Below are 13367 nucleotides of genomic sequence, written 5' to 3'. Positions count from 1 at the left end.
GTTTGTCTGATTTGAAGTCTGTTGTGGTGACAAGATTGTCTTTGAAAAGGCATGTGGGAAGGGGAAGGGGAGTGTGGTCATGACTAACCCCTGCTAACCTCTCCCTCTGCTCTCCATGGCTCTCACATTGACTTTTCCCACCCCGCCATGCCCCTTGCTCATCGGCTGTGAACAATCTCCTCCATAGCTCATGAGTGGTGTCCGAATGTCTCCCAGGGGACTTTCTTGTCTTTACACATGGGGAGGAGGGGACCTTCCCGGTGCACTGGCAGCTTGCCACACTGGGCAGCTTGCATGCCTCGGGGCTCCATCTTCCACAGGCACGTGGGCACACTGTGCAGAGATGCTCCGGAAGGAATGCATGGAACTGAGCCAGGGGCTGGTCTATTGGGTTGGGTGGGGAGAGTTGTGGTCCCCAGATCCTCAGCCAGGTGCTGCAGGCCAGTAGAGCACATCCATCCTTCAGAGCAGGACTCAGGGACAGTGGTCACTTCACAGGGGAGCAAGGCTGCATGTGCCCAGAGCAGGACACAACACTAACCTCTGCTTATGTGACTTCAACACGGCTCTCTCTCTCTAAGAGTGTGGGTAAAAGACTAACTGGCTTTAGGCATCACTCATACCAGCAAATAACACTGCAGAAAGAAACATCTTTGAATAGCGTGCCTGAAGGTCCAGTGGTGCATTCAGGGGCTGAGATGCCCAAGTTCATCCTCCATGTTTCTGTATTTAACCTTTATTTGGAATAAAGCATCCAATTAAGTGACAGAAAATGGGAGAGTCTGGGAAGAACTTCAGAATTCAGGGCCTCTTGGCCTACAGCCTATGGCTGGAATTTCAAGAAGCTCATGAACTCCTGAAATTCATATGCTCTTGTGCAGTGTGTGCATATATACCTAGTATATGCATATATATTCCCTAGTTTTCATCAGAGTCTCAAGAGTCAGCACTCAGCAGTATTTAACTGTGGGAGTAGTCTGTTTGGGGGAGTTTATTTTGCCTTAGGCTGTCCCACTCTGTTGCTGTGAGCTGCTTGCTTGCGGCTCCAAAGGAAGGAAGGACTTTGCTCCCCGTTGGAAGGTTCTTCATTCCACCCTCCTGCGGCAGTTAAAGTGGGTGGAGTTAAGCTGTGCTGGCAGAACTCTGGGGGCAGAGGTGTGCCAGGGCAGGGCTGTCGGAGTTAGCAGCCAGTCGCCAGGTCTGGAAGCTCCTGTTGGGACTAGGCCACAGCAGGGACACCCACCTTATTTACTCTCTGGAGTCGGCTCCATGTTGGGGAGCCCATAGACATCCTACCATGTGCCACATACATCGTTCAAGATCCATTGAGACAATATCAGGACTTCTGACACAGGTAACTGTTTAAGACAGGGTTTCTTTTAAAGAAATTATGAGGCATGTATTAGTGGCCCCAAGAGAGGGGCAGTAAGTAACCCAGGAAAAAAGCTGACTAAAGTGTAGCTTCGAAAGTTGGACAAGGTGTTATTTATAAACTCACATTAACCTTATGTATTAAACCAGTTTCCTCGAAGGAAACTGTGCCTTTGCTACTACATAGCAGATACTCAGTGAATATTAAGTAAATGAGGAGAAAACTGGTTTCAAGGAGGGCAGTGCAGTTGAAGGCATAGCAAAAGAAAAGCACTGAACACGTCAGAGTGGCTGAGGGGAACACACTAGCTTTGAGAACTGAGTGGCCATCGTTGGCCAGGGGGCTAATGAGGGTATAAGAGGACAGGGCCCAGGAAGATCAGACCTCAGTGAAACCCCGGGGGTAGGCAATGCCAGGGCCTCTAGTTCTCTGCCCCTCCTCCCATGTGCCATAGGCAAACTCTGGGCCTGGCAGGGGAGTGTTCCGGCAGCATCTTGCTCGGCTCTCTTTGCACATTTGCCCTGTGTGGTGATTCCTGCCAGCCGGGTGGATAGCAGACACGGCTGCGGCCTGACATGCTCGCTCTCTCAGCAGGCATGGGCAAGAAGGACGACCCCAAGCTGATGCAGGAGTGGTTCAAGCTAGTCCAAGAGAAAAATGCCATGGTGCGCTACGAGTCAGAGCTGATGATCTTGTAAGTAGCCCTGGGTTGGGGTCCCAGGAACGGGAGGATTTTAGCTCAGTGACTGTCACAGGAAAAGCATCATTTGGTGGCGGGGTCCCAAGTCACTGACGCTTGTCTTCTTCCCATCCCCATCTCAGTGCCCGGGAGCTGGAACTGGAAGACCGGCAGAGCCGACTGCAGCAAGAACTGCGGGAGCGGATGGCAGTGGAAGGTGAGAGGAGGCCAGGGTGCAGCAGAGGGTGGGTGTGGGCACTGTCTCCCTCACCTTCCTGACACGATGTCCTCTTGGTCCCCCAGATCACTTGAAGACAGAGGGGGAGTTGTCAGAGGAGAAGAAGATCCTGAATGAGATGCTGGAGGTGGTGGAACAAAGAGACTCCCTGGTGGCCCTGCTGGAGGAGCAGCGGCTCCGAGAGAAAGAGGAGGACAAGGATCTGGAGGCGGTCATGCTGTCCAAGGGCTTCAGCCTCAACTGGTCCTGAGTGCCCACCCACCTCCAGCTGGTCGGTCTGTCGCCATCCATCTGATCCGGGCTGGGTCTGCCAAGCCGTGGGGATTCCACATCGGAAAAGGCCTGGCACTTCCCAGGAGTTCGCTCGCACAGGACCACGTGCCTCTTGAGAAGCAGAGCCGAGTCTCACCGCAGCTGGGACGTCCCAAGTGCAGATACGCATTACTTGGGGCGTTAAGTAAGGAGACAGAGCTCCTCGCTTGACTTCCACCAGAAGAGGCGTGCTGGAGTGGGTGACGGCCACCACGCAGAGACCCGCACGCTCCCGGAGGACCGGTAAGAGGAGCAGGAGCCGCATTGTTGCTGAAGCGCCACCAAAGAAATGGAACCACCCCCACCTGAGTGGAGACCAGGGCAGGGGCCTGGGTGCCCAGGGCAGCCCCAGCACAGCATCACAGGCAAGCTGAGCGCCCAGAGCTCCACGTTCATTATGCAAGTGAAGGGGGAGTGAGGGATCCACACCCCATCCTGCCCCACACCACACACTGGACCCCACCCCACGTGGCCAGGTGCACCAGGCATCTGTTCGGTGACAACCTGTGAGACCTGCGGATTGCTGCATTTTGCTTTTAATTCACATCATTTCGACACTGGAAAATACTCACTTTGGGGAGCGGCCAGACTAAGGGTGTCTTGTTTCGAGCCGCAGCTTGACAGGTGACGTCACTAGGCGTGCTTCACGTCGGGGCAGGGGATTCTCTTGGCGTTTTTCCTGTGTTTGCACCTTGAAATGAAGCTGATGGCCTGGCGAGATCCTCTGCCGCTTTGGACCCTTTTTATCAATTAACTTATTTTTGTAATACTTGAAAAGAAGCAATTTCATTTTTATATCTTTACTAGAGACACTGATAACCGGGCCCCTGGTTGTATTCCCTGTTACATCATTGAATCCTGGCCCCAGAACTGAGCTGAGGCCCAGGCCTCTATTTATTGGTCTTAATAGTGTTACTGACCCAGTGGGCCTGAGACGCATCACGAAGCCCTTGTGCCTGCCATTTCTGTGTACCCACACCCCCTATGTCGTGTCTGCTTCCCTCCCCATCCACCCAGCACCCTGCCCTCGCACTGCCACCATGTTTGGAGATCTAGACCATTGCTCGTCCTGAACACATTTCAGCATCATTTGAAGCTGAGCTAAAAAGGCAGAGATGTGCCTCCCGCTGCCACTCCTAGTCCTGGCCCTACACAACCCATATTTCCTCATTTTTGGTGCCAGGGTCTCACCTCCATGAAGCATTTATTAAAGAGACTTTGGGGTAAGCCCTTTTCTGGATTGATAAAGATAGCTGTGGTAGGGCCTCGGGATCAGCCTGGCTGAGAAGTCTGATCTTCTAGCCCAAGGTGAAAGCTGGTAGAAATACACCTGTTGCAGCAGGTGTGAGATTTAAATGGGCCTCACACAAACAGATAAGCAGATCCAGCCCTTTCTTGCCAAAGGTGACAGCAACCTCTCTGGTACCAGGATCCTCATGGGTAGACAAATGGCCAGCACATAGGGGTGACTTGCACCGTGTAGCTAGTTCTTTAAGTCACACTGTTCGTTTATAATGCTTCAGCAGCGCCCGTCTGTGTATCACTCAGAGCTACCAGACATGAGGGTCTGCTCTTTGCCTAGCTAGTCAGCCCAGAGAGGATTCACATCGACACCAGACCAGTCCAGAATGGGGGCTCCAGCCAAGTCCTGGTGAGGAGAAGCCAGTATGGAGGGAACAGAGGCAACTCTGAAGCCTCTTGCTGGCAGGATGGGTCAAGGGTCATGCTAACCTTGGCCGATCCATGGGGAGCCACACTGCAGCTCACCTTGAACACCAGCTGTAGAGGAGCAGAGAACCACCTGATCTTCTCTTTGTTCACAAGTGACCATCTCTGCGTAAGCCCTGGAGACAGTGCTGGTAGCAACCATCACAGGCTCCCAGCTTCTTCATTTACTCTTTGCTGATGAGGCATTGTCTCTTCTCAAAAAGAAAGGATGGAGCGGGAGAAGGAGATAATCCTAGATATCACCTTCAAATCCCAATTTTCCAATAAAATAGGATTTGGGACAAGACCTTTGCTGCCCGCATGGCATTTCCCCTATAACTTCCCCATTTCTTGGATGCTGCTATGACCAGCCAGGCCCCAGAAGAGCTGCCTCTGCCTTTTGTAGCCTTTTCCAAACCCTAAATAAGTAAGCAGTTCACAGAAAGGATGTGGCAATGGGGAATCGTGGTTTAGTTGGCCTAATGTCGCAGGAACAGCAGGTGTTAGCATCTGCTGCTACCCAGGCCTTTCCCGCTACTTACCTACCACCGCTGCCCCATCCAGAGTGTACACCACTGCCTGCAGTTACCAGAGTGGGGCTGGAGGCCTCGCACAGAAGCTGCAGAGCTGCTCAAGCCTGCAGAGTGTTCCCTGGTTCATCCCTCTAGCAGTGTCCTGCCTTCAGGGTGTGGAGCACTTGTTTTTAAACCGCCTTCCTTTTGTAACCACTGATTTGCCATCAACACTTTTGGGATTTGGTGACACACTGCATGAAAATGCTTTCCAACTCTTGAAAATGCATGCCACCCTCTCATTCCCAAGAGCTAAATCCTGTGGAAGGCAGTGGACCAGGGTGTGTGCATAACATAAAATGCCAGCATTGTTTCACATGAGCCCAAGTACAAGGCCGAGTAAGGCCTGCCACACAGCACAGGGAAGGCCCAGGCCAGCAGCGCTGGCAGGATTAGCAGCCTTTGCTCCTGGCCTCCAGGGGCCGTTTTAGTAGCCAGCAGCTCCGTTTCCCTGGGTCTTCTCTATGGAGATTGCCCCGCAGGGATTCCAAGTGCTGACACACGCCTTTGACCCAGGAGCCATCCTCCAGCTGATTTATACCAGCAGTGGCAAGTCTTACCTTTAACCTGTTGTCAGGCTTCTCACTGGGACAAGAAGAGGAGTGCGTAAGTGGGAGCTTCTGTCCCACACAGAGCTGTGGCCCTTTTTTGTGCACAATAAAAGTTTAAAAAGAAATACAGAGAGTATTTCTTAAGTCATTTTGCTGGACAAGTCCATGAGCCAGAGTGCATCCTACACCCTATCCCTGAGCCCCAGTCGAGGAGACAGGGTCCAGGCAAGTCTTTTTTTTTGTCTGGCATGTTTGTACATGTATACACAGCAGTGTAAAGAAGACCCCCAATGAGATGAATTGACACACTGACTACAGCAGTGGGCTTAAATGTGTCAGTGATGAAGATGGCACAGGATAGGTCAGGTTTCAGGTCCGTTCTTTTTAAGGTCACGATGAGTCATACTTGAAGGCACCTAACCACAGTACTACTCTGGCTAAGCCATTTATACACTCACACACTCCTCTCTCTCCACACCCCCCCTTCTTTGTTAATACCCACATGACCTTTCTGAGCCAGAAGAGGACATCTGGTCAGTCCTCAAGCAGCTGGATCCCAGCCCTGAGACCTGGGCAGCCCTTTTGATCCTGGGTGGAGACAGCCCCAAGTCACATGAGAAAGTGTCTGGAAACATCCTAAGAAGCTGCTCTTCTAAGCCAAACACTGATAGACCCTATAGCAAAACGTATTTTCTGAAAGATTCTCCAGATCTTGGCAGAAAGCAGAGAGTACCAGAGGAAAGTCTGTATTTTGCATATGCAAATGTAACTGCGTGGATCACAACAAGTTGTGGTTAACTCTGAGAAGAATGGTAATCCCCAAACACTTGATTGTGCTCATGGGAAACCTATACTCAGACCAGGAAGCATTCCTCAGAACAGAGCAAGGAAACACTGCATGGTTCAAAATCAGGAAAGGCATATGTCAGGAATGTGTCCTGTCTCTATACCTTTTCAAACTATATGCAGAACAAATCATTTGAAAGGCTGAGTTTTATGAGGAATGTAGCATCAGGATTGGAGAAAGACATCATCAACCTATGTTATGCAGATGACACAACCTTGCTTGCTGAAACTGAGGAGGACCTGAAGTGCTTGCTGCAAAAGGTCAAGGACTGTAGTCTTCAATATGGATTGAAGCTCAACATCAGGAAAACAAAGATTCTCACCACTGAACCAGTTAACAGCACTATGTTAAATGGAGAAGAGATTGAAGTTGTTAACAATTACAGCTTGCTTGGCCCCTCAATCAACACTCTTGGCACCAGCAGTTAGGAAATCAAAAGATTAATTGCGCTGGGAAAATCTATTGTCAAGGACCTCTCCAGAATACTGAAAAGCAACAGTGTCACTCTAGAGACCAAGATGCACATGATCCAGGCCTTGGTCTTTGCAGTTGCTTTTCATCAGAGAGCTGGACAATGCCTAAAGATGACAGAAAAAGAATTGATGCCTTCTAGGAGTTGTACTGGAGAAGAGTCTTGAACATACCATGGACCGCCTAGAAAACAAGTCTATTGCAGTGGGTGAGACCAAGCTTCTTGGAGGCTGGGATTTTGAAGCTCCGTCTCACATACTTTGGGCACATGACCAGGAGGAACTGGTCCTTGGAGAAGGACATCATACTGGGAAGGGTGGATGGACAGCACAGAAAAGGAAGACCCCAGAAGAAATGGATCAATTCAGTAACTGGGGCAATGGGAGTTAGGGCGTCTGAGTCAGTGAGACCGGCTAAGGACAGGGCAGGCTTCAGAGGTGTTGTACATAGGGTCGCTATGTGTCGCAGGCAACTCAACAGCACATAACAGTCCTAGTGAGATACACCCAACCTTGCCCACACTTGACCAGGGTGGTCACATGGCTGTCCAGTGAGGCTAGTGGTGTTGAGTCTGTGGCTGCCAAGATTAAATCAGGTATTTACATGTCCTCTCAGTATATAGAGTATGGGAACTTCCAGAGTATGAAAGGAGTCATTTTAGAGGTACATCCCAGCTGTACTGACATATCAAGAATTTTGTTGACTTCATGATTAGCCATAGAACTAATCTCAAAGGCAGATTGCTTCAAATTGGAGAGGTAAAGTTGGCAGCAGGGAGGGCAAGGAGCAGCAATAAATGGGTGTGAGCCTGGTCCAGCCTCGGGGTCAGCTGGAGGTCACTGCCATGGAAACCTTACCACCAGGAAGGCACATTGCCAGCTATGCTAAACAAAATAGGGGCCAGGCTGGAGAAATGAGGACATTCTGGGTAAAAGGAAGAGGATAGAAGTTACACCCAGCTCAAGTGTGAATATTCTATGGGTCCCAGTTCCTATAAGGAAATACAGATTAAAACCCTTGCTGTTGGGCAAGAAAATAAAGTTTGATGGCCACCTGTTCGGAACCCACTCACCTTTTGTTCCTCAGAAGGAAGCAGACTAGATCTGAGTTTACAGCATCCAGGAAGACACAAATGTGTCCACAAATGTGGGTGGTTTTCCTAGGCAGTTCTGCAAAAGAGGGAATCTGAAGCACCCAGCCAAGAAGCCATCATGTTCGCTTGGAAATCCTGAATCCTCAGCCCTGTGTTAGGACTCCAAAATGGTGAGGGGACAGTGCTGTTTTGTTTGATTTTATAAGCTGGTTGGGGTGGCCCACCTGACAATACTCACCCACCAGAGGCCAGATCTTGCCTTCACACCTCAGCTAAGAGGCCCTAACCCAACACGAGAAGCAGGTGAGCCCACCAGTGGTGTTCCCAGACAGCCTGTTCCTTCTGAACTTGACCAGGGAGCATTTCTTATGGCAGCCTCAGTTCTTGAGCCCACAGCTGTGAGACTTTCATGCAACTGGGACGTACATAAGGGCGCTGGACTCCCACCTTCTGAGGGCATCCCTCATGTGCCAGCTGCCTCTGTCTGAGACGCCGTGTGAGAAGGGAGATAGCATTCTGTAATGCACATGTACACACACACGCGCTACCATTTTCATACTCACTGTGACCAGAAGACCGCTTTTGGGTCTCAGCTAGGAGCCCAGGGTAGCCCTCTGAACCTTAAGTGAAGCCAACTTTGGAAGTGGCCCTAGGCAGGTTAAGAGGGCTCCAGGTTGAGGTGTCTAACTGAACGGCATCCAGAGTAGTCAGCCTGATCCTTCCTAGGTTCATTGAGCAGACTAAGCGATTCTGTCCAAATACGTGTTACTGGGAGTTAGAGTGCTGAGCAGGCACTGTAAGGATGGGGAGGGGAGAAGAATGAGGGGCTCACTCAGGTAGAACCCAGAGAATGATCATTCCCCCATAGAACAGGAACACCCAGCTCCCCAGCATTCAGGCTGCCTGCCCAGCAGTTTGAATGCCAGGTGTTTCTCCTTAGAGAAGAAAAAAGTAAGACCCATTAAATATTTTATTATTAATTTTAATAGACATTTACAGAGGTTTTGGATTTCCATTCATTCATTCTCCCTGCCCACCCCTCCCCACCAGCTCTCTCCCCCGTCCAAAGAGAAAAAGAAAAAAAAAATTATTCCTTCATTAGTATACAATTCCCACATCCCTTCCCCCACACCCGCTAATCACACTTCATTGACACCAGCTTCATCTTGGGACTGAATAATATTCCTAATCCCAATAATTTTTGTTTACGCTTTCATCAAACGTCTCTTAATTAACATTGACTGTGAGAACAAAGGGGAGGGGAAGGATAGGGTCAGGGAGGGGAGTCTGCCCCCACTTCCTGGACTCTTTCTAGTCTGGTTGTGAGCCAGGCAGGGCCAACATGAGCCTTGAATCACCACTCAATGCCTTACTGGGAGAAAACCAGCATCTTCAGCTCAAGGGAGGGGCACCCCATCTTTTCTCACCCTCATTTCTGCAGCCCAGGTCCCTGGAATGCAGAAGACTTTGGTTCATTGACAGCTGCCTTGACATGGAGGGAAGAGGGCTGCCTGCTAACAGAACTTAACTTCCGAGGGACAGCGAGCTAATAGCGTCTCTTCTAAACCATCTCAAAAGGACCTCAGAACCCAGCACTGAGGACTGGTAGAAGTTCTGGGGAAAATTTATGATGAAACATCCCAGAAAGGCTAGTTTCTGAAACACAGGGCCCTAAAGAGAGTGCTGTTGTGGTGACAGCTGCGTTTGGTCTATAACGTGTGTGTGTGTGTGTGTGTGTGTGTGTGTGTGTGTGTGTGTGTGTGTGTGTGTGTGTGTGTGTAATCCACCTCAGTGGGGAATGGGGCTCCCCAGGGCTGGAGAACCTCTGCCAGGCTGACCTTTACAGTTGGGGGAAGGGAGGAGGACTTTGACTGCAGAAACAGAAAGTGACTTTTCTTCAATTCGGTGTGGTGGGGTGCACATTTACCCTCCAACTGTTTGCACTCCTAGTGTGGCCAATGACCAAAATAAGTCCTGTTTTTTGGGGGGAGGTTCCCCTGCTGTGTGAAAGGGGATCATTTCCCCAAAATACCCTCAGCAGAACTGCATCATGCCCATAAAACCGAGGGCTCCGAGAACTACTTTCTATACAGTGGGGTCTCAGCATAGGCCCCAACAGAGTGAGTCCCCAAGGGCATAGGGACAGCCATGTGGCTGCTCATCCCCGGTTCCCTCTGCTGTTCTCTGTGGTTCAGTTATTTCCTCAGCTACCGCCTTTCATCATGTTCCCCTAGAGGTGACCCTGAGGAAGTTCTCCCCCCAAGCACCCACCAGAAAATTCTTCACCTGAGCCCCTTGACTACCTGTGGACTGACTGGGGCCTTGCCCATAAAACGGGGAAATGGCATTCCTTCTCTGCTTACAAAATGATTGTGAAGCTGAAAAGAAACTATAGATAGTAAGAGGCTGTGACAAACACAGTCACCGAATTGGAAGGTGGCACCATGTTCATCACTCTGTGACTACAAGTTAGATGATCACATGCAGGCTTCCCAGGCACCACGGGCTCCCCTCCTGTGGGTGGAATCAGGGCCTCTGCCTACAAGTTCCAGGACCGAGTCATCCCTGAGCAGATAGATGTGCCAGTATCCTGAGAGGCAGAGGAGGAGTCTCTGACTGTCTGTGTGACAGGAAATAGTCGCTGCAGCTGCTTAGGTCTGGTTTCCAGGAAACCAGCGAGGCAGCTCAAAGCTCAGTTCACAGGGTGGGGGTGATGGAGCCACTGGGGTTGGGTCAAAGGGAGGCAGGGGTCAGTACAGGAAGTAGGTGTGGTGTGTCTCCTGAAACTCAAACATCTTTCACTGGTCATGAGTCCAGCTCTGTGCTATCCTTCTCAAAGAACACAAAAATCCCACAAGAGCCACATGCAACCATACGGGCTCCCCTTTCCTGCAGGTCCATGGTGAGCTGTGCATCTCAGCCAACTCTGGGATTCCACTTGCCTCATTTCTCAGCCTCCTTCCCTCTGACAAACTACCATGTACAACATGCACACTAGACATACTCAATCACCCCTCTCCCCACCACCTCGCCCCAGGACCCTCACTCTTCTTCCCTGGCTTGGTGTGATTCAGCCAACATTCCAACAGCTCACCTCAGAAAGGGCAGGGACAATTTGAGAGTTGGCACAAGAGACAATGAAACTAACCAGACCTGGCAACCAATGCAGGAGAGCCCAGTTCTGTTGCAGAGTTGACCCTTCACCTCCGGGAAACCAGCTTCTCCCTGGTCACCACACTGAGCCAGAGCCAGACTCTTAGAGGACATGACTGAAGTTTGCTAGTTCCTGGGGCCTCTTCATGCCACTCTGCCGTGATTCTGTTTGTGGGAGGACTTTATCAGCAACTTGATATTGGTTCCAGATAGAATGATTTTCCCAGGGAAAAAGGTTGCTAAAAGTAACCTAGGAAATTCCAGACTGGCAAATACAACGGCTGAGTCATGACTGGGGCCCTGAGGGCCACACCTACTTTGCAAACACAAAAACATATGTTGGGACTGGGCAGGACTCCAGCCGGGGTTCTCTGCACTGGCATTCCTTGTGTGGTTCATGCCCAAATCACCACTGTGAATGTTCTTTTTAACTCAAAAGCCATTGCCCCGGGGCTCACCGTCTTTCCTTCCCTCAAGCAGGATTTCTTTTCCTTTTTCTCTGTCTAGACTCTCCAACCACCTGTCCTTCAGGGCCCAGAGTGTAAGCTTGCTTGTGGGAAAGCACCTTGGAGGCTGGGGCAATGGTCTTCCTGCTCTGCATGCCAGCAGGAATAGTTTCCAGCCTTTCTAGAGTTTATGACCTAGCTCCCTGGATGCACATTTCCAGGGACAAGAATACCAGCCCTCCCTTTCAGCACGTGATAGCACGTCCTCCCGCTGCCTCAGCACCTTCACTTGCTCCAGCCTGGCTCTGAAGGGGGCACCTCATGACCAGTGCTAACTCACTGCTTGTTTCCTGGGTGGCTGCTGGCATCCCTGGAGATGGTAATCAGCCAGCCTGAGCCTCCTTTGATGTCCAGGCAGGGTGGCCAATTATGGGGCAGCGGAGGCCTCCGGGGGTCTTCCTCAGCTTAGACCTTAGCAAGACCTGTAAAGCAGCAACACTGTTGTTGTTAGATGTTGTCAAGTTGAATACAACTCATAGTGACCCAACGAACAACATATTTTTAACTCTGTCCTGTCCTATGCTATCCTTACCATCTCTGACACACCTGAGTCCACTGCTGCCATCACTGTGTCAGTCTATCTCAATGTGGGGCGGGGGGGTGTCACGCTGTCTTTCACTGACCCTCCACCTTTCCATTCATGGTGTCCTTTTCAAAGGAATAGCCTCTTCTAACATGTCTGAAGTATGAGAGTCGGAGCTTCAACATCCTTGCTTCCAAGGACCACTCTGGCTGTACTTTCTCCAAGGCATACCTGTTTGTTCCTTTGACAGTCCATGGGATGTTCAGTACTCTTATCCAACACCACAACTCAAAGGCATCTGTTCTTCTGCCATCCTTAGTCATTGTTCAGATCTCAGATGGGTAGAAGGTGCTTGAAAAGACTATGGCCTGGACCAGGTGTACCTTAGGCTTCAAACTGACATTTTAAGTATTTTGAAGAGGTCGCAGACAGCAGATTTTCCCCAATGTAATCCGAACCAACATCCCCACTTGTCTCTGCTAGCCTGGCCACAGGCCTAGAAGTGCTAGAGGACCACACCCCTCTGGCCCCAGCTCCTGCAGTGAGCACTTATGAGGAACTGTGTCTGTCATACTGATCTTAGTGCCAGGCCTGAATCTTATGAAATGTTATCTTTTCACCTCCCTAAACCTTGCTGGGAATTTGTTCTTCTGTCTCTGTGGCAGAAGTGGGGTGAGGGGAAGGAAAGGAAGGGTGAAAGACGACTTGATTCCACAAGTCAGGTGTCAGCTGATATGTTTTATAGTAAATGTGAAGATTGACAGTGTTGGTGACCATCATAAAGGAAGGAAGTGGCATCTGTGGGCTTGTGGAAACTGCTCCTAAGACTGGAACAAAGCTAGAGATAAGGTTATCACCGAGAGGTAGGAGATCTCAGACTCCTTGCTCTGCATGGGTTTTACCTCTTGGAGGATGTCAGAAACCAAATATCAGCTCTCATTTTCTACAGATTGGAGGACAAGATACTAATAAAGAGAGAGTCAAGACATGATTGACTAGACCAGAATAAGTGGATGGTGCCTGGCTATCGTTTCTGAGCATCTTGATTAAAAAGTCCTTAGAAGAATAATAGTCAAAAGGGGAGAAATTCAGGACAGAACTTTAAATTATAATAGACTCCACATTTTCTGGGAAAATAGAGGTTAGATGAACCCCTGAAACTATTGCCTTAACACAGTATTTAAACCTCACACCAAAAATATCTCCTTTCTGAGAAAGCGCCATACTGCTTTCCACAGGGGTTTCACCATTTTACACTCCCACCAACAGTGAATCAGGGTTCCAGTTTCTCCACAACCTCGCCAGCATTTGTTGCTTGCTGTTCTGTTAAATTTTGCTATTTT

General features: G+C 50.0%; 1 protein-coding gene across 2 annotated transcripts in view; it reads left to right on the top strand.

Moving 5' to 3' along the window:
• The window catches only part of MICAL3 (microtubule associated monooxygenase, calponin and LIM domain containing 3), a 126739-nt gene extending 124200 nt beyond the window's left edge, over positions 1-2539 (top strand). For both annotated transcript variants that reach the window (XM_006891341.1, XM_006891340.1), the window contains exons 29-31: positions 1967-2066; positions 2195-2268; positions 2355-2539. In XM_006891341.1, coding sequence (XP_006891403.1) covers positions 1967-2066; positions 2195-2268; positions 2355-2539 — 359 coding nt within the window. The remainder of the gene's footprint in view (positions 1-1966; positions 2067-2194; positions 2269-2354) is intronic.
• Positions 2540-13367: the final 10828 nt, after the last annotated feature.

The sequence above is a fragment of the Elephantulus edwardii genome, unplaced genomic scaffold, assembly GCF_000299155.1.
Source record: "Elephantulus edwardii isolate Elephantulus edwardi_28Jun2011 unplaced genomic scaffold, EleEdw1.0 scaffold00096, whole genome shotgun sequence".
In the NCBI taxonomy this organism is placed as follows: domain Eukaryota; kingdom Metazoa; phylum Chordata; class Mammalia; order Macroscelidea; family Macroscelididae; genus Elephantulus; species Elephantulus edwardii.
The sequence above is the reverse complement of the archived record's forward strand: the minus strand, read 5'-3'. Positions and strand labels throughout refer to the sequence as shown.